Below are 20,992 nucleotides of genomic sequence, written 5' to 3'. Positions count from 1 at the left end.
GTTAGCGCCCGCCCTCTCCGTTCCTCAAAGGAGTGCCAACTAACACGACCAACCCCCCGTACAGGTCAGTTGAGGCTATTCTCATCTCTGGTACCACGCTGGTGGAACGAGCTTCCAAGCACTATCAGAGCAACAGAAACCCTCTCTGCATTCAAGAAATCATTGAAAACCCAGCTCTTCCGAGAGTATCTTTTGCACTGAATGTCTTTCTTTAATGCACTTATTTACTTCCTGGCATATTGCACTTAATGTAAGGTATTTTGTATAATTTGTGCTGTAGTTCAAATGTTAGATCCCCTTTTGTAAGTCACTTTGGATAAAAGCATCTGCCAAATGCATAAATGTAAATGTAAATGAATCTGTGAGTGTGTCACCCTGCAAAGGACTGGCACTCCATCCAGGGTGTGTTCCTGCCTTGCGTCCAGTGATTCTGGGTAGGTTCTGGACCCATGTCACCCTGAATTGGATAACCGTTTACAGACAATAAACGCATGAATGAATTACTGGGTAGTTACCTATTACAAAGATCTACAATGTGTTTTCAGTGAAATAATCTAGTCACTGCTTTAGCTTCATTAGTGATGGATTAATGCAGACGTTCCCAATCCCAGTCCTGGAGATCCCACACTGTGCACATTCTTCCTGCATTGTCTCATTGAGCACAACTTAGTAACAAATGAATAAGCTCCTCGTGGGCTGGGTCAGCTGTGTAGAGCTGGGAAAACATGATGCAGCACATAGAGGCTCCAGGGCCAGGACTGGGCTCCAGTGAACTAAGACTCTCAAGGGCAATTATATGAGATAAGGAAGTTTCTTGGTGAGATAAAGGTCTTTGAACAAGGTTATTACCTGGTGATTCAGTAAAATCAGTGTCACAGTGTAGCCACGGGTCTGTTTGTGCTTTCACTCCAACCACGAGAAACAGGAGCACCATTCCCCCCTGTATATGAACTGTTCTGGACTGAATCATAGACTAATGCTCTACCACCTGAACATGCCCAGTTCACACAGAACTTCTTTAAAGCTGATGCTTGTCTTCAGAGATTGTGTGATCAGGTTCTGCAGGTTGTGAGAAGCTCCCTTACTTAAGATCAAGGCCACACTGTTCCTCCATGTTGAATTTGCCTTCGCCAGAGGAGTCCTTCTGAGTTTCAGAGCTCCTCTGAGTCCAGGGCGCTGCATTTGTGATGACAAACTGAACTTTTAGGATAGAAACACATTCATTCAGAGACAACGTTCATTCAGTTCTCAGTTTAATCATTCAGAGGTATTTACTGCCAGCAATGTTCTCACTGCAGGTTTGTTTGGAGTTCGACTAAAGGCTGTCCTTCATCTGAGAGAGGGAGGATTGTTTACACATCACAGTTACTAAGAATTCAATCATGCCATCACATTAGCACAATTTTAAGACATCACAGTGGCTGAATTTCAAAGTATGACATGCTAGCTTGCTCACCCAATATGACTTATCAGAGTCTGCAGTATGACAACACAGTAGTTGAATATCTTATTATGACATGAGTTTAATCTCTAATTATGACATCACAGTATCTAAATCTCCCATTATGACATTGCAGTAGCTAAGTATTCCATTATGACATCACATTTGCCAAGTCAAATTTTATGATATCCTAGTAGCTCAATCTCCTGTAATGACACAGTAGCACAATCTCTAACAAACATAACACTGTCTGAATTATAACAGAACTTAGTAGTTGACTCTTCCATCATGTGAAGAAAGAGAGAAAAATCTTAAGAGTTTGAGGAGTGACTACTGAGTTAATGACACTGAATCAATGACAACTAATGTTACACACATTAGCATAATATTAAAGCCAGCTACATTCTCTGTCCAACATATCAGCTGCATGGGCCACATATGTGCATATGTTATTTCTACAATAATGCCTGTAGTCCATATGTTGCTCTGCACACATTTTGTGCCAACTTTCACCTTTTTCTGCAATGGTCAGGAGCAAATAATTGCAGATATGATTTGGGTAGTGTATCATTCTCAAAGCTGCAGTGACACTGACATGGTCGTGGTCATGTAATGTGTACAGTGCTGGTATGAGTGGATCAGACACAGCAGTGCTGCTGGTCAGAGATTGTAGGCATGAGAAATAAATTTATAATAATAATGCTTACTAGGAAGAGCACCTATAAGCTGTTAACCGCTTCTTCATCAAATTTAATCCGGCTGATCGGTGAATAAAGTAAAAAAGAATAAGGATAAGGATAGGTTATTTACAGAAGTGAACTATCTGCTGTAATTTCTGTTGTGTTCTGAAGCGCCACACGGTGGAATACAATAGATTTGAGCAGGAACACAACCTGGAGGGGGTGCCTGTAATTCAAAGGGCAATACACACACATTCACATCTAAGGAAACTTGTTGTGTTGGAGTCACGATCCACCTACCAACATAGAATAGATCAGATCTTTGTGTAGATGTTCAGTATCCCCCCTAAACTCACAGTCACTTACTGAAAGAAGCCTATGCAGTGTTCTATTAATTTATCACGCTTTCATTTAAGCCCAACTGGTAACCAATTAATTACTACATACATGTTAAATAAACACATATGCATTTTGTTGTAATTTAATGAAATTACAGAGAGTTTGGTTCCTCCACCAAAAGTGTACCACAGTGATATAAAGTCATTCACAGGCTGTACAAAACCCTCCTGCTCAAAAACACTGCTGTCTTCACACCCCATTGAAGAAACAAATAACTTAACAATAACATTTCTGTCAGGTGTGAAACATATCAAATGTATCATATACATAAAAACTATGCCCAACATTATCACCTGAATGTCACTTGAAAGTTGACAAAGTTCCTCAGATTTTGCAAATGATAGCTATTTAAGTAGATAGTGAAGTTATGCTAATAACATAATTTTGGGAGTAGGACCACGCCCGAACTCCTCCTCTCAACCCTATATATACCCTGCAAATTCACGTCATTTCTGCGACAGACAAACTCGCCTCATTTAGTTCAGGAGACGGATCTTGACTCGACTGCTTCACGACGTCAGCTTGCTCCTCAGCGCTGAGTCATTCCTGCTGATCCCCATATTCGGAGCCGTATTTGGCCTTTATCAAGCCCACTGAGCCTCCTGTTTTAAACTCGCTCCTGCTAAACAGCTACGGGACTGCCCGGTATCTGAAGTAACGTACGGCCGTTGTCATGCCTGCAACCGCTTCAACTGTTCTATGCTCTGCTGTCTTACCCGCTCCGGATCGGTGCTCTGTTCTCCTGCTTCTCCTCCCGTTGCATTCGGCCTCCCGAGTGACCCCCCGCATATCCCTCTGACGCTGGCGAAAGGCTTCGAGCCTCCCCTTATCTTCATCTTCGGCTACGCTGCTACGGGACTGCCTCGTGTTTTGGGGAACGCGAATCTGCCATCGTCACGGCTGCGGCTCCACATCTACGAGCTCTCCAGCGCCTTGAGACTCCCATTTCCTCCTCTCCGGCAGAACAGCCTTGGAGTTCCAGCAACGTGCTCCGAAACAATGGCGTCGCTCACTCAGCTAAAGAGAGAGAAACCCGTCTGCCGGTGTAAGGATCCCCTGCGCAGCAATGCGATGACATCACAACCGTCTATCTCCGACGCCCCCTGCTGGAGTATCTTTCGTCTTCCCATTACCCTTTCTGGTCGTGTCTAAGCTGGAGACATTAGCCTCAATGTCTTATAGTCTTTGCTGTCTAACAGGTTGGTGCCTTAGAGGGCTGTTTTGATATGCACATCTCCCATGCAGTAGTTTACCTACACTGCTTGCCAAACTGGTCCTATCTGAAATGTTGGAAAAAAAAAAAAAAAGATCAAAGCAGGCAGCATGTTTAAGCCTCCATTCCAAACCGGCTCCTCTTTCCATCTGAACACTACCTTGAGTGACAGCATCGCACCCATTTAGACAGCCCTCCGAGTTCATTTCGTTCTCTCTTATCCTCTCTACGCATCATCCCACCCCTCCCTTTATCATCCCACCCCTCCCCCTTTTTCTTCCTCTACATCTGTCTCTACGCATCTTCCCACCCCTCCCTTTATCATCCCACCCCTCCCCCTTTTTCTTTCTCTACATCTGTCTCTACGCATCATCCCACCCCTCCCTTTATCATCCCACCCCTCCCCTTTTTCTTTCTCTACATCTGTCTCTACCCATCATCCCACCCCTCCATTTATCATCCCACCCCTCCCCCTTTTTCTTCCTCTACATCTGTCTCTACGCATCATCCCACCCCTCCCTTTATCATCCCACTCCTCCCCCCTTTTTCTTTCTCTACATCTGTCTCTACGCATCATCCCACCCCTCCCTTTATCATTCCACCCCTCCCCCTTTTTCTTTCTCTACATCTGTCTCTACGCATCATCCCACCCCTCCCTTTATCATCCCACCCCTCCCCTTTTTCTTTCTCTACCTCTGTCTATATGCATCATCCCACCCCTCCCTTTATCATCCCACCCCTCCCCTTTTTCTTTCTCTACATCTGTCTCTACGCATCATCCCTCCCCTCCCTTCATCATCCCACTTTTTCCCCATTGCAGCCGCAGCTGTATGCCTCAGACCTTCTAGCCCACACCCCTCTATAGGTGCTGCAGTGGGCCTGTCTCCTGTCCAGCGCTCTGACCACTCGACGCGGTCTACTCTTCGTAGGTCTACTCTACGCATCATCCCACCCCTCCCTTCATCTTCCCACTTTTTCCCCATTGCAGCCGCAGCTGTAAGCCACAGACCTTCTAGCCCACACCCCTCTATAGGTGCTGCGGCGGGCCTGTCTCCTGTCCAGCGCTCTGGGCATGCGTTCTTCTCACTGCATGGCTTCCTCATTGCTGATTCATTTTCTTTCCACCCTCTTCCCCTGCTGCTGCTCTATGCCTCATACTTTCCAGCTCACACCCCCTCTATAGGTTGCTGTTGCGGGCCTGCCTCCTGCCTGGCATTCTGGGCATTCTATGCAGTTTCTTTGTTGCACAGCTTCCTCACCCTAGATTCGCTCCTATCCGATCGTCTCATTCTCCCAGCCTCTACATCAGCAGCTTGCATACTTCATGGACGCTCATCCCAACCTCTTTAATTTGCGGCCACGCCATACCACACCTCTAACATTACAATCCTCATTTTTCTATTTAGGTGCTGCTGCAGACCCTCATCCTGACTCCTCTGCTGATGTACTTCTCCCAACCTCCAGCTTCCAGTTTATACTCTCTTTTCAGATGCTGCTGTGGACTATCGTACCAGACCCTCCTCTGTGCTGCCTTGCTGCTCACACTCTACAGCTTCTAACTCCTGCTCTGTTTTCAGGTGCTTCGGTGGACCTTCATCCCCCACTTCGTACTGCTGCACTACTCCCTTACTGCCCCACTAGTCCCTGACTTTCCAGCTCATCGTCTTCCCGGGTGCCATTACAGGCCATGTCCTAATCCTCTGCTTTGCATCTGTCCCGCACCCCACCTCTTCCTTTACAGCACACCCTCTCTCCTGATGTGGACCTTCATCCTAATCCCCTTCCCCTCGTGGTTTCGCTGCATCCTGCCTCTTCCTTTACAGCCCTCCTCTCTCATGCCACAGACCTTTGTCCCAACCCCATTGCTTTGCGACCGCACCGTTCCAGCCTATGCTCTCTCCCTAGGTTACCTTGGACCGACACTTGATGCCACCTAGGGCACCTGTTATTTCAACACCCTCTAGGCATCTTCGTTATCTTGTAGTCAACTTTCTACATTGCCGCCTTGCTTGAGCACCTCGGCACTTTTTGGATTTTCCTCTTCCAGAGTTTTCTCCCGTGTGACAAAATGCCTTCTTTCTATCTCGCTTTCCTGTGGTGCTGACCTTTTTGGGCTTCTTAACTGGCCTCATCTGTCATCCCTCTAGAACACCATTCCGTTCTCGATTCTCTTTATGCCATTGGAAAGGCACCACCAGGGCACACCTGCCAACGAAGAATATCTCGCTTTATTAACACTGCCCCTCTGTAGTACTTGACTTCAAGGCTGCTACTAATCCACTTTCCACCCATTATTGCCAGCCTCAGACCCCTCACTATCACCATCAATTACACTGAAGTAGAAATTGGACTTAGCAACACTCTGTCCAGTGCATGGTGGCCTAGATAAATGTCACTATTATTGTTACACCGTAGCAAAATGACATTTAGCTGGTGATAGGTTAAAATTCTATTATTAGTTGATCAATTTGATTTCTGCCAATGCGATGATCTTGTCCATCTTAAGACCAACTCTGGCTCCCACCTCCACCCCATCTCCACCCTTTTCTCATATTACTTTATCCAATGGGGGGGGTCCGGCTTCATACGCATTCATAAGCCGCCCTAAACTCTTCCCCAAAAGACTTCTGAGTTTGCCTCCCCATTTCAGCCTCTGCTGGCGTGGTCCGTATTAGGAAATTAACAGTATAAAGTAATGACAGAGAAAACTAAAGATACTACAAAAAAGATGAAAACTGAAAATAATCTGTAACTTATGCCTTTTCATGGGGGTCTAAACAAAATTCCATTCAAAATTTCAGCCCATTTTATTGCTGCCAACAGCCTCACATTTCCACTTCAAAAATACTAGGAACATTAACACATGCAAGATCCACAAAGTACCATCAAAAAACAACCACAGCTTCAGTTTCAGCTGAACCTCCTGATCCTGCCCCCTGCTGGCAGTTTACACAGCTGCAGGGCCCTGCAAAACTGTTCAGTCTCCCTTAAAATCAGTGACCACATTCATCTGGACTAAAGAAGCCGCTTTGATACTTTCTACTGTGTCATGTTGTAGATGGTACAGGTTCTAGGGGAAGATAACATTGCTGCTGTCCAAAGAAAAACATGTATCTCCATTTTCCTTGTATTTCATTTCCATTGTTTCAACACATCAGCTGCACTTTACACTGTATGAAAATGTCACAAAAGATGGACAGATAACACACTCCAAATGTATTTTTCTGGAACCTAGACATGTATGGTTTTATTTATTTATTTATTTTTTAGACAGTGACAATATTTCATGACAAAAATGACTGAAATAAATTTGCTGTTTTAGTCAGACATAACATTAAAATCTACTCATAATTGAATGTTAAAATGCAGTGTAATTTGAATATTCATTTCTATCTCCGTCAATAGCCTGGAATAGGTTTACCAGAACCCCACCTTAGAGCCAGGCCCGATTCTAGACCGCTGTGACGGGGACAGCAAAACATAAAAGGTGGGCTAAATAGTCTTTAGTCACATTTAGAAAGCTAGAACTGTATTCTGGGTTTGATTTGAGAGGGGATGCCAGTTACATTTAGGGATTGCATACTACATAAAACTTGAAAACTTGGTGTTCAGTGAAAAACCAGAAGGATGTTTGAATGTCACACATGAAGGCATGATTAAAAGTAATTCAGAGATTTTGGGAAAGACGACAACAGGATGAATGAAAAGTATTTGTAAAAAGAAGAGCAGCAGATGTCTACCACGCAATCACTTTTATTCATTTTTTGCTTCATGAACAGCTGTTTTACAGATGTATAAAATGAGGCTACTTTATATTGCCACAAGCCTGTCAGACCATTACTAGCTGAGCTTCAAAATAGCTCTGGATTATACTGAGATTCTACTTCAAACAATTCAGTAGTGTTTTGTGTCACAGCTTTATCACGTCATCTTCAGCATTGTTGTAAAAAAAAAAAAAAAATGTTCAAGCTATGAAGAGATTGTTAAGCTGGTGGATCAATTGACTGTTCTCTTTAGAAGTGAACCTTGGTTGTTGTGGAATTGAAAGTGGCTAGGAGATACCTTTACTATTGGTTCAAAGACACCCCAAAATGAATGGGAGAGCATGGTCACACTCAAATGGTCACCCCATTGGTGGACGGCCCAGGTGAGGGTAGCTGGTATGTGAATTGCATCCGATTTTATATTTTAATTTTTTAGTCACTTATGTAAATGACCACAACTAAGTGCAACCAATAGTAATTTTCCACTACATGGTACTTACCCTACCCTGTGAAGGACTGGCGCCCTCTCCAGAGTGTATTCCCGCCTTGCGCCCAATGATTCCAGGTAGGCTCTGGACCCACGGCGACCCTGAATTGGATAAGTGGTTACAGATAATGAATGAATGGTACTTACCCTGCTAGACTCAGCTATTTGCTTTTCCATTACACGTGGACGTCATTAGACCTGTTTTAGGGGGTTATAGCTCCACTAAATGTCCTTTAGCACCCCCAGTTATGTCAAAAATGTTTTTCTGTCTCCAGACAACCATTGGCTTTTGGTCTGTATTGCTGCCTTGGCAGAATATGCACACCGTTCCTTAAAAAAAGGAATCATCCCATATTCGGACACTAACAGGTGCGTTCCGATTTGAACCAATACGGGACATGATTTGTTCCATATATTTGAGGTCACACTGTTATGGCAATAGACAGAAACACACAGCTATCTCTCAGCCAGAGCAAGGGGCAGATTCTCCATGGTGACCTTTATTTATCTAATCAGCAGCCAGGATTATCCATCAATTAGATCAGCAGCCAATGGAGTTAGTCTCTCCTACAGTGGGTTGTTTTGCAGCTGCGCCGAGAGCAGCAGGTCAGAGCTGAAACATTGAGAACTATATGGAGCTATATTAGGGTCAAAAGTTTTGTTAATTTGAAAAAAAAAAAGAATTCTGAAAATGAAAGTTCAAATCTTGAGATTGAAATTTGAAAAATACAACACTGAATTTCTTTATTCAAAGAAATGTAATAATTCAATTCAAAGTTCTATTTAAACTGAAAAAAAAAATCATCCTACACTTATTTTAATTTTGAATACATCGCGTCACCGAAACTCAAATTGATCAACTACTTGAATTTTAAAATATCACCAGCTAAATGTCATTAAGCTACAGTGTAACAATAATAGTGACGTTAATCTGAGGCCACCATGATAGTGCATCAGACTGGGTGCATTGGACAGATTGTTGCCAATTTCTACTTCAGCGTAATTGGTGGTTGATGTGTAATGGTGAGGGGTCTGAGGCTGGCAACAATAGGTGGAAAGTGGATTAGTAGCAGTCAAATACTACAAAGGGGCAGCATTAATAAAGCAAGATGTCCTTCATTGGCAGGTGTGCCATGGTGGTGCTTTTCCAATGGCATAGAGGGAATTGAAAATGGAAGTGTGATCTAGAGGGATGACAGATGAGGCCAAATAAGAAGCCGAAAAAGGGTCAGAACTGCAGGAATAGCGATAAGGCAGTTTGTCACACGGGAGAAAACACTGAAAGAGACCAAATCCAAAGGTGCTGAGGAGCTCAAGCAAGGGGGCAAGGTAGAAAGATGCCTCAAAGATAGTGAATTTGCTTAGATGGTGAAGAAAAACAGGTGCCAGAGAAGAGGCAGCATGTAAGAAGGCGAATTGAATTTGAGGTGGTATGAACTGCCTGAGTGCTGGGTAGGGGGCTGGTCCAAGGCAACGCCTGTGAAAAGAGCATGCACTGGAATTTAGGGGCTCAGAGAAGTGTGATTGCGAAGAGGAGAGGTCAGGTTGAAGGCCCACAGCTGCTGGAGAAATCAGTGTGATCAGTACCCTAAGAGGCAGCGTGAGATGCAGTCACTAGCAGAGAGATGAAAGATGAAGGTCCTTGGTGGCATGAGCTGGAAAGTTAGAAGCTGAGAGCAAGATCCAGCAGGAGAGAGTGCAAGCCGTACAGTGGACGCAGGGCGCCGTATGTGAAGGGGAAGGCATAGGGATGAGCGTCCACATCAGCTTCTGATGAGAGAGCGCAAGCTGCGAAGTTGAAGGCGGGCGGTGGGGAAGAGGATTAGGATGAAGATCCACATAAGGAGAGATGGTGTTCTGTAAAGGAAGAGGCAGGGTGTGAGACAGCCGCAAAGGGGATTAGAACATGGTCCATAACAGCACCTGAGAAGATGATAAGCTGGAAAGTCAGAGACTGGGAGCAGTGTAGCAGCAAAAACGTGGGGGATGAAGGTCCACAGAAGCACTTGAAAACAGAGCAGGAGCTAGAAGCTGTAGAGTGTGAGCAGCAAGGCAGCACAGGGGAGGGTCCGGTACAATAGTCCACAGCAGCATCTGAAAACAGAGTACAAACTGGAAGCTGGAGGGTGGGAGCAGCACAGCCACAGAGGAGTCAGGATGAGGGTCTGCAGCAGCACCTGAATAGAAAAGTAAGAATTGTAAAGTTAGAGGCAGGGTATGGCACGGCCGCAAATTGAAGAGGTTGGGATGAGCGTCCATGAAGTACACAAGCTGCTGATGTAGAGGCTGGGGGAATGAGACAATAGAATGAGAGCAAATCTAGAATGAGGAAGCTGTGCAACAAGGAGACTGCATTGAGTGCCCAGAGGGCCGGGCAGGAGGCAGGCCCGCAACAGCAACCTATAGAGGGGGTGCGAGCTGGAAAGTTTGATTCATAGAGCTGCAGCTGCCGTGGAGTAAAGGGTGGCATGAAAGTGCATCAACAACAAGAAAGCCATGCAGTGAGGAGACTGCGTTGAGTGCCCACAGAGCTAGACAAGAGGTAGGCCCACAGCACAGGCCTATGGAGGGGTGCAAGCTAGAAGGTGTGAGGCATGTAGCTGCAGCTGCAACAGGGTAGGGGTGGGATGATGCGTAGACACAGATGTAGAGGAAGAGAAAGGGAGGGGTGGGGATGATGTGTAGAGACAGATGTAGAGAGGAGGAGCAAGGAGGGGTTGAGAGGATAAGAGAGAACGAAATGAGCATGGAGGGCTGTGTCGAAACGGGTGTAATGCTGTCAATCAAGGCACTGTTCAGAGGGAAGGAGGCGCCGATTCAGAATGAAGGCTTAAACATGCTGCCTGCTTTCGTTTCCAACATTTCAAATAGGACCATTGTTCTCTTATGAGGTTTCTAAATATTATGCTGTCAGAAGCTGATTTTTCCATATAGGATTAAAGGCAGAAAGCCCGCCCTCAGGTGTTGTTTTCAAGTATTGCAATTATCAATTTTATTTCATTGAATCAAACTTTATTGAACAGCAGTAGCAGTGAAGCAAAACAGTAATGGCGTCGGCTCTCAGTTCATGAAGTCCGGTTGGAATAAAGTACTGCACACATCTTTGTTTAATGTTGCATTGCCGGTATGTACCAAAAAAATGATTTCTTTGTGTTAGGTATAGCTTACTTATGTATTATTTGACTGTAAAATGAGTATTTTTGTTGTGCAAATTACCCGCTATTTGCGGTGTTGGCCAAGATGGTGTCGGTAGCGTTAGTTTATACATATGGAAGTATCTAATAATGTAACTCAGTGGAAATTCGGTATAAAGTGCATTATGTGCTGCACATATTCATGTTTTATTGTATCGTTTCTCTCGTTTTCAGTTTCACCCTTTTGAATGTCATTAAACCTGCTGACAACGGTCTTCGGTCTCCAGAGTTGTGATATGATAAAGGTGTTAAATAGCCTTTGCATCTGACATGCACAAGTAACGGCACAGTGAAACGGAAGCATCCACGCTGAAAAAGATAGCGCAGTTGTAGCATCTAGGGTGAAGCAGACCACTACTACGCCTCAACGCAGCACGGCATACAGCAGTGATCCTGCAGACGTCACCTTGTCAACTCTACCATGTCCAACCTGGCGCCATCTTTCAAGACCCTGTCTGAGGCTTCGTGTGTCTCCTCAACAGGTTCTGCAGCAGCCAAGGCAAGAGCAAAGGCTGAAGCAGCCAAAGCCCATTTTAGCTTTGCAGCCAAATAAATGAACTTAAAAGTAGAAAAGGCCCAAATAGAAGTAGAGAAAGCCAGAATTGAGGCATCTATTGAATTTCTACAACAACAAAAGAATGTAGCCTCAGCCATTACTGAAGCGGAGGCATTAGAAGCGGCTGTTGCCTCACAGATTGAAGTATGCAGCAACCACTGTCCTTCTGTAACAGCTGAGCGTACTGAACAATATGTCAACAGCCAAACAAAATTTGTGAAAGAGGAAGAAGATGCTTCTCTTCAGCCATTGCAAGTTGAAAATGTACTCCAAAACAAAAAGGAGCCCACCAGTGATGAGTCATTACACTCTGAAAAAGGTGATGACCCACAGCAAACGCCACTCTGTCCTCCCAGTTATCTTAACAACCCCTCAGACCCCCCAGTCATTACGTCATCTCCACATACTAATGAAGATTTGGCAGCCAAGTGGTCAAACCAAGTAGCAGTGTCTAGCTTTTACGAAGCCAGACCCTCATGCCAGGAGTCTAGAGACTCTAATGTAAGTGACTTCATTAGGTATTTTGCTCGCCATGAAATAGTAGCAACAGGGCTGCTCCAGTTTAATGACAAGCCCCAAAATTTCAGAGCTTGGAAACGCTCCTTTGAAAATGCAATAAGGGGTTTAGATCTAACGGCAAGTGAGGAGTTGGACTTGATGTTGAAGTGGCTTGGCAAAGAATCCGCTGAGCATGTGGAGCGAATCCGGGCCATACACATTAATAACCCAGCCAATGGCCTCAACATGATGTGGGACAGACTTGAACAATGCTATGGCTCAGCGGAAGTGATTGAGGATGCACTTTTCAAGAGGATTGACGCATTTCCGAAAATCACACCCAAAGACTACATAAAATTGAGGATGTTTAGTGACCTGCTCATGTAAATGCAGTGTGCTAAAAATGAAGATCTCCCTGGCCTTGCATTCCTGGATACAGCAAGTGGAGTAAATCCTATAGTCCAAAAACTCCCTTTCCACTTGCAAGAAAAATGGATTACCGTAGGAGCTAACTACAAACGTGCTAAATGTGTGTCCTTCCCACCATTTAATGTTTTTGTAGACTTCGTTACACAAGAGGCTGACTCTAAGAATGATCCCAGCTTTAACTTCACATCATTTCCTGATGTTTCCAAACCAGACAAGCCACCCTGGAGAACAAACAGACAGAGAGAGATTTCAGTGCACAAAACTGATGTTGTCTCTCATTCTATTTCAGACACACATAGGTCTGCAGACAAAGCTGTGGGTAGTGGCAAGATTTGCCCCATTCACAAAAAACCTCATCCTCTCTCAAAATGCAGGACATTTTGTATGAAAACACTCGATGATAGGAAAATGTTCTTAAAGGAAAACAACCTTTGCTTCAAATGCTGTGCCTCATCTTCTCATATTGCAAAGGACTGTAAAGTTAAGGTACAGTGTACTGAGTGCAGTAATGAGAGACACTGTACTGCTCTCCACCCAGGGCCAGCACCCTGGTTAAAAGAAACTGAACCTGCTGTAATGCATGGCGGGGAGCCTGACTTCACAGAACCAGAGGAGATCACTTCCAGCTGCACCAGGTTTGTGGCATAAATCAAGCAGGTAGATCATGCTCCAAAATCTGCCTCGTTAATGTGTACCCAGTAGGTAACCCAAAACAGGCAGCAAGGCTCTATTCTATCCATGATGAACAAAGTAACAGATCATTAGTACGTCCTGAGTTCTTTGGACTGTTTAATGATTGTGGACCCAGTTCTCCCTACTCACTTAGGACATGTTCTGCAACTAAAGATACAATGGGAAGAAGAGCCACTGGTTATGTAGTGGAAGCCTTAGATGGTTCAGTCCACATTCCTCTGCCTAGCCTCATCGAATGCAAAGGTATCCCAAATGACAGAGATGAGATACCCACACCCAGCGCAGCCATGCACCACAGCCATCTGAAGTCAGTAGCTCACCTCATCCCTGAACTAGACCCTAATGCCCCCTTCTTAATGCTCCTTGGACGAGACGTTGTTAGAGTTCACAAAGTCCATAAACAGATAAGTGGACCTAACAACGCTCCCTATGCTCAAAAATTGGACCTCGGGTGGGTCATAGTAGGGAACGTGTGTGTAGGTGATGTCCACAAAACCCTTGCGGTAAAGACTCTGTTCACAAATGCCACTGAGAAAGGTCGTCCTACAATGTTTGAGCCATGCCCCAATGTTTTCAATATAAAAGAGAGACATTGTGAAATACAAGTCCCATCCAACTTTAGCACCCAACCTGTAGACAGTACTTGTGAACTAGACCACTTAGGATGTAATGTGTTCAAACAAACCAGGCATGACATTTACATCTCACCTTCCATTCAAGACAATGCTTTCTTAAAAATAATGGAAGAAGGACTGACAAAGAACAAAGATAACAGCTGGACAGCTCCATTGCCATTCAAGCTGCCTCGCCAAAGACTTCCTAACAACAGACCACAAGCCCTGAGGCGCCTGATGTCACTTGTTCACAACTTTGAAAAGAATGAGGAAATGAAGGAACACTTTGTGGCTTTCATGTACAAAATATTAAAAAACAAACATGCAGAAATGGCCCCCACACTAAAATATGGAGAGGAATGTTGGTATTTGCCACTTTTCGGTGTCTACTACCCCCATAAACCCAAACAGATCAGAGTCGTCTTTGACGGCAGCGCTAAATACGAGGGTGTATCACTGAACGATGAGTTGTTAACAGGACCAGATTTTAACAACTCACTGCTGGGCGTCTTAATGCGCTTCTGAAAGGAAGCTGTTGCCTTTACAGCAGACATTGAACAGATGTGTTATTGTTTCAATGTTCAAGAGCAAGACAGGAACTACCTGCGCTTTTTGTGGTTCTGTGAAAATGACATTTCCAAAGACATCGTTGAGTACAGGATGAGAGTCCATGTCTTCGGGAATAGTCCGTCACCAGCAGTGACCATGTATGGCTTGCAGCAGTCTGTTCTACGCAGCGAGCTAAACAGCGATCCAGATGTGAGACAGTTTGTCACACGGGACTTCTACGTGGACGACGGACTTAAATCTCTTCCCACCATTGAAATGGCTGTGTCCCTTCTCCAAAGAACTCGTGCCACACTGGCAAGATCAAATCTCAGACTGCATAAAATAGCAGCCAACAGAAAGGAAATATTAGAGGTGTTTCCTACCCAAGATCATGCAAAAGACTTAAAAAGCTTAGACTTTGGAGCTGATTCAGTCCTCATGCAACGCAGCCTAGGTCTCCTTTGGGACCTAGGCAGAGACTGCTTCACCTTTCATATCCCAGATGAGACAAAGCCCTTTACAAGGAGAGGTGTTCTATCAACAATTAACAGCCTCTATGATCCATTAGGGTTTGTAGCACCTGTCACTATACAGGGAAAGTGTATTCTGCGTGAACTCACATTCGAAAATGGAGACTGGGATGCTCCATTACCCCCAACAATGGAAGAGCCCTGGACTCTCTGGAGGGACTCACTTAAAGAACTATCCAACCTTACCATTGCCAGAGCATACACAGACATTTCTCCCTCAACAGCCTCAAAAAGGGAGTTGTGCGTGTTTTCGGATGCATCTACTAAAGCCATAGCTGCAGTGGCTTATCTAAGAGTGACAGATGCAGAAGGAAACTGTCAGGTAGGGTTCATTATGGGCAAGGCGAAGCTTGCACCATGCCCGGATCAGACCATACCCAGGTTGGAGCTTAGTGCTGCTGTGTTGGCAGTGGAGCTTGCGGACTTAATTGCAGATGAACTTGACCTTGAACTAGATTGCACTACATTCTATACAGACAGTAAAGTAGTCCTAGGTTATATCCACAATGAGACTAGGGGATTTTATGTCTATGTCAGTAACCGTGTAACCAGGATCCGCAAATCTTCTCAGCCAAGCCAATGGCATTATGTTTAGATGTGTTTAGCCCATGGCTTGTGTCTTCCCGATGTACGAGATGAAGTGTGAACCAAAACAAAAGGTGGGCTGTCATATTCACATGCCTGAGTATTAGAGCAGTTCACATTGAGGTGATAGAGTCACTCAACACGTCTAGCTTTATTAATGCACTTAGACGGTTTCTAGCAATAAGAGAACCTGTAAAAACTATTCATTCTGATCGAGGTACCAATTTTGTCGGTGCATGTAAGGAACTGAAAATCCCTTCAAACTTGGACAATATAGCTGTACAGACCTACTTAAAAGAACGTGGATGTACTTGGACTTTTAACCCACCACACGCTTCTCATTTTGGCGGGTCATGGGGGAGAATGATTGGCTTGGCCCGGAGAATATTGGACTATGTTTTTTAAACTCAAGACCACAAAGCTCACTGATGAAGTTCATGTCACCTTCATGGCAGAGGTCACAGCTATCATGAATGCCAGGCCTCTGGTTCCAGTTTCTTCAGACCCAAGTGGCCCTTCCGTCTTAACCCCAGCTGCTCTTCTAACTCAGAAGATCATCCCTCTTCAGGCTCCAGCTGGTAACTTCACGATGTCAGATATTTACAGATACCAGTGGCGTCAGGTCCAGCACCTGTCAAACATCTTCTGGGACAGTTGGAAAAAACAGTTCTTCCTACTCTCCAGTCATGTCTCAAGTGGCAATCCAGCAAGCCCAATGTGAGTGTAGGAAGTGTCGTTGTACTCAGAGACAGTCAAGTACCAAGGAACGAATGGCCACTTGGACTCATAACTCAAGTGTTTCCAAGTAAAGATGGCATAGTACGCAAAGTAGAAATTAAGGTAGCCAAATCAAATGGTTCAAAACTGTTCATAAGACCTATTTCAGAGATTGTAGTTTTGGTTCCTTCATAAGACTCCTGTCTTTTCCCCTGAAGACTTAATTTGTGGCGTTTATTCACGCCAGACGGGGAGTGTTCTGTTATGAGGTTTCTAAAATTATGCTGTCAGAAGCTGATTTATCCATATAGGATTAAAGGCAGAAAGCCCGTCCTCAGGTGTTGTTTTCAAGTATTGCAATTATCAATTTTATTTCATTGAACCAAACTTTATTGAACAGCAGTAGCAGTCAAGCAAAACAGTAATGGCGTAGCTCTCAGTTCATGAAGTCCGGTTGGAATAAAGTACTGCACACATCTTTGTTTAATGTTGCATTGCCGGTATGTACCAAAGAAATGATTTCTTTGTGTTAGGTATAGCTTACTTGTGTATTATTTGACTGTAAAATGAGTATTTTTGTTGTGCAAATTACCCGCGATTTGCAGTGTTGGCCAAGATGGTGTCGGTAGCGTTAGAATATACATATGGAAGTATCTAATGATGTAACTCAGTGGCAATTCGGTATAAAGTGCATTATGTGCTGCACATATTCATGTTTTATTGTATCGTATCTCTCGTTTTCAGTTTCACCCTTTTGAATGTCATTAAACCTGCTGACAACGGTCTTCGGTCTTCAGAGTTGTGATATGATAAAGGTGTTAAATAGCCTTTGCATCAGAGATGCACCAGTAACGGCACAACCATCTTGGCAAACAGTGTAGGCGAACTAGTACCCTGTGATGTGCATAAATAATGCAGATTGCAAGCCATTATGTAATGCAGCTCAGGTAATTATATTATTATCAAAACAGCCCTCTATGACACCGACTTCTGAGACAGCAAAGACTATAAGACATTGAGGCTAATGCCTCCAGCTTAGACACAACCAGGAAGGGTCTAGTTGCTCTAGTAGGGGGCGTTGAGTCGGAGATAGGAGGTTGTGACATCATCGCATTGCTGCGCAGGGTCTCTGTACACTGGCAGATGGGTTTCTCTGTTTAGCTGAGTGAGCGAAAGGGAAGCCATTGTTTCAGAGCATGTTACTGGAACATTGAGTCTGCTGGAGAGGAGGAAATGGGAGTCTCAAGGCGCTGCAGACCTCGTAGCAGTGGAGCAGCAGCCATGACGACGGTAGATTCTCGTTCCCCAAACAAGAGGCCATCCCGTAGCAGCATAGACGGAGATAAACGTAAGGGGAGGCTCAAAGCCGTGCGCCAGTGTTGGAGACAGATGTGGGGATCACTCAGGAGGCTCGTTGCAGTGGGAGGAGAAGCCGGAGAGCAGAGCACCGTTCTGGAGCGGGAAATAGAACAGTCGAAGCGGTTTGCAGGTGCGACAATGGCCAAACATAACTTCAAATACCAGGCAGTCCCATAGCAGTTTAGCCAGAGAAAGGGAAAAACAGGAGGCTCGGTGGGCTTGATAATGGCTGAACATGGATCCAAATATGAGGATCAGTGGAAATTACCTAGCGCGGAGGAGCGAGATGAGGTAGTGAAGCAGTCGAGTCGAGATCCGTCTCGTGAACTAAATGAAGCAAGTTTGTCCGACGCAGAAATGACGTGAATTTGCGGGGCATGTAGAGGGCTGAGAGGAGGAGTTCGGGCCTGGTCCTACTCCTGCAATAGCCTGCATTCAACTAAATGGCACACTAAAGCCATGTCTATTAGGTCTATAGATATTTGCCATTACCCCTTGTAATTTATGTATATTCGTTCCCACTCCCCATAAACCCCACCTTGCCCTGCCTGTTAAGTCCCAGTGTAGCCCTTGAGCTAAAAAGACCCTTGAGTACTGAAACAACTGCTTAACAGGAAACAACAAAAAGGACAACCTCATACTAGTGTTTTGATGTTTATCTTATTTGTGTTGCAACTGGTTCGCATAATATGTCAGATAAAATTGTAAAATAAATCGATAAAAAAAGTAGAGAACAGATTCCAGATCTGTACTGTTCAAAATACTATGTAAAATAACTTGTCTTCTAATTTTGTAATATATAGTGAATGAAAGATAATATAAAAAAGAGATTTCTGGTGAAGTTCTGTTCTGAAGGTGTTTTGCATCGACAGAGGACATGCTGCACTGAGTGCTCCATGCCTCAGTGCTCTTGGAGTGTTTATAGTCCTGAGTTTAACACTTCATCAGTGAGAGCTACTCCAGAAACTTCTTCACCCACATGAGCCATGACTTTAATCCCGATCTTCATCTGGACCCTGATCTTCTGGACTCCAGGTCAGACTCTGTTTCAGATTCAGTTTGGAGAAAGTCCTCAAGAGATTCTTTAAAATATTATTTATATGATTTATATAACAGTGTAAAATAATTCTCCTTCATGTCTTTTTTCCAGAGTCTGCTGGTCATGTGACTGTGACTCAGACTCCTGCAGTGAAATCTGTTCTTCAAGGAGATACACTCATTATCAGTTGTAGGGTCAGTCAGGCAGTGCACCAAGACTCAGAAGGCCAACGCTTATTCTGGTATCAACAGAAACCTGGAGAAGTTCCTAAACTCCTGATTAAATTTGCAAATCAGCTCCAGTCAGGTTTTCCAGCTCGTTTCAGTGGCAGTGGATCTGGGACTGACTTCACTCTGACCATCAGTGGAGTCCAGTCTGAAGATGCAGGAGATTATTACTGTTTGGGTGTTCACTGCCCCGGTAGCTGTGTGTTCACATAGTGAAACAGAGCCGTACAAAAACCTCCATCAGTTAAAGAGACAGCACTGCTGCAGCTGCTGAGGATGTGAAACTGCTCAGTCTGGCTCTTACACATCCCTCAGAAATTCATTCATTATCCGTAATCGCTTATTCAATTCAAGGTCACTTTTGAGTCACCAATCCACCTACCAATGTGTGCTTTTTGGACAGTGGGAGGAAACCGGAGCACCCGGAGGAAACCCACGCAGACACAAACTCCTCACAGACAGTCTCCTGGAGCAGGAATCGAACCCACAACCTCCAGGTCCCTGGAGCTGTGTGACTGTGACACTACCTGCTGCACCACCATGCCATGTCTCCAATCCACCTACCAACGTGTGTTTCTGCAGTAATAGACTCTACACTCCTTTTTCTCCTCTGGATTACACTTGGTTTAGAGCGTGGAGACTTTAAGCTCATGTCTGACTCCACCTTTTAGAGATGATGCAGAGTTGTCCCACCTTTATTTGGTGGGGAAAAAAAATCACACATTAAGAAATAAATCTTTTGAATGAAATCATGTGTGCCACAATTATTGGCACCCCTGGTGTTAGTAGTTTTACAACCTCCTTTTGCCAACAAGACAGCACTTAATCTTCTCCTATAACTCTTCACAAGATAGGAGAATACAGAAAGAGGCATCATCAACCATTCCTCTTTGCACAACCTCTCTAAATCTTCCAGAGTCCTGGATCTTCTCCTATACACTCTCCTCTTCATCTCACCCCACGTGTTTTCTATTGAGTTGGGGTCTGGGGACTGAGGACTGAGGAGAGGAGCTTGATTTTGTGCCTTGTGAACCGATTGCATCGATTTGGCCACATGTTTACGGTCATTATCTTGCTAAAAGACCTAGTGACGGCCCATCTTCAGCTTTCACGCAGAGGCCACCAGATTCTGATTCAAAATGTCCTGATATTTCAAAGAGTTCATGATCCCATGTGTCCTTACAAGGTTCACAAGTCCTTTGGAGGAGAAACAGGCCCACAGCATCACCGATCCTCCCTCATACTTAACAATGGGCATGAGGTATGTTTCTGCGTATTCATCCTTGGTGTTACGCCAGACCCACTTAGAGTGTTTGTTGCCAAAAAAGCTCTATCTTGGTCTCGTCTGACCAAAGCAAAATGTCCCAGTTAAAATCCCAGTACCGCTTGGCAAACTCCACCCTTTTAAGCTTATGAGCATAACTCAGAAAAGGCTTTCTCCGTGCATGCCTCCCAAACAGATTCCTGAAAAGTAGAAAGCACCTGATGGTTGTTTGGGAGACCTCATAACCCCAAGATGCTACCATTTAATTCAATTCTCTTACAGTGAGCTTTGGAGAACTTTTTACTTCTCTTACCATCCTTCTCACTGTGCATGGTGGCAAGACACACTTGCATCCTCTTCCAGATTGAGGGCATCTGCAGGTGAGTGGCTATTTTCTATTAGCCATTGCCTGATTTATGAAGGTTGACACACATTACTTGAATAGTGTGTTTTCTAGTCTTTCCCATGTTTAAGAGTGAGTAAGAGAAATATGTCTCTGTGTAACGCCATATTTATACACCAGGGAAACAGGAAGTGATGAATTACTAATTTAAGATTCCTAGATACTTTGATCCACTTTATACACTACAGTAGAAATGACATAAATTGTTCAAATACATTTATTTCAAAGAAATTGTTAATGGTGCCTGTGATTGTGGAACAGGTCAATTTATGGGAAATAATTATTTCTTGGTCTGGGTTTTTTCTTTCTTCTTTTTTCACTTGAGTTGAAGGTTGCTTTTTCTACATTTAT

General features: G+C 44.3%; 1 gene segment (V, D, J or C); it reads right to left on the bottom strand.

Moving 5' to 3' along the window:
• Positions 1–20,673, bottom strand: part of LOC136695736 (Ig lambda-2 chain C region-like) — a 52,897-nt gene extending 32,224 nt beyond the window's left edge. The window contains 1 exon segment of the C gene segment in view: positions 20,552–20,673. Within this exon segment, the coding sequence occupies positions 20,552–20,612 (61 nt within the window).
• Between the last annotated feature and the right edge of the window lie 319 nt (positions 20,674–20,992).

This window comes from Hoplias malabaricus, chromosome 4, assembly GCF_029633855.1.
Source record: "Hoplias malabaricus isolate fHopMal1 chromosome 4, fHopMal1.hap1, whole genome shotgun sequence".
NCBI lineage: Eukaryota > Metazoa > Chordata > Actinopteri > Characiformes > Erythrinidae > Hoplias > Hoplias malabaricus.
This window is presented reverse-complemented; position numbering and strand designations above follow the sequence as displayed.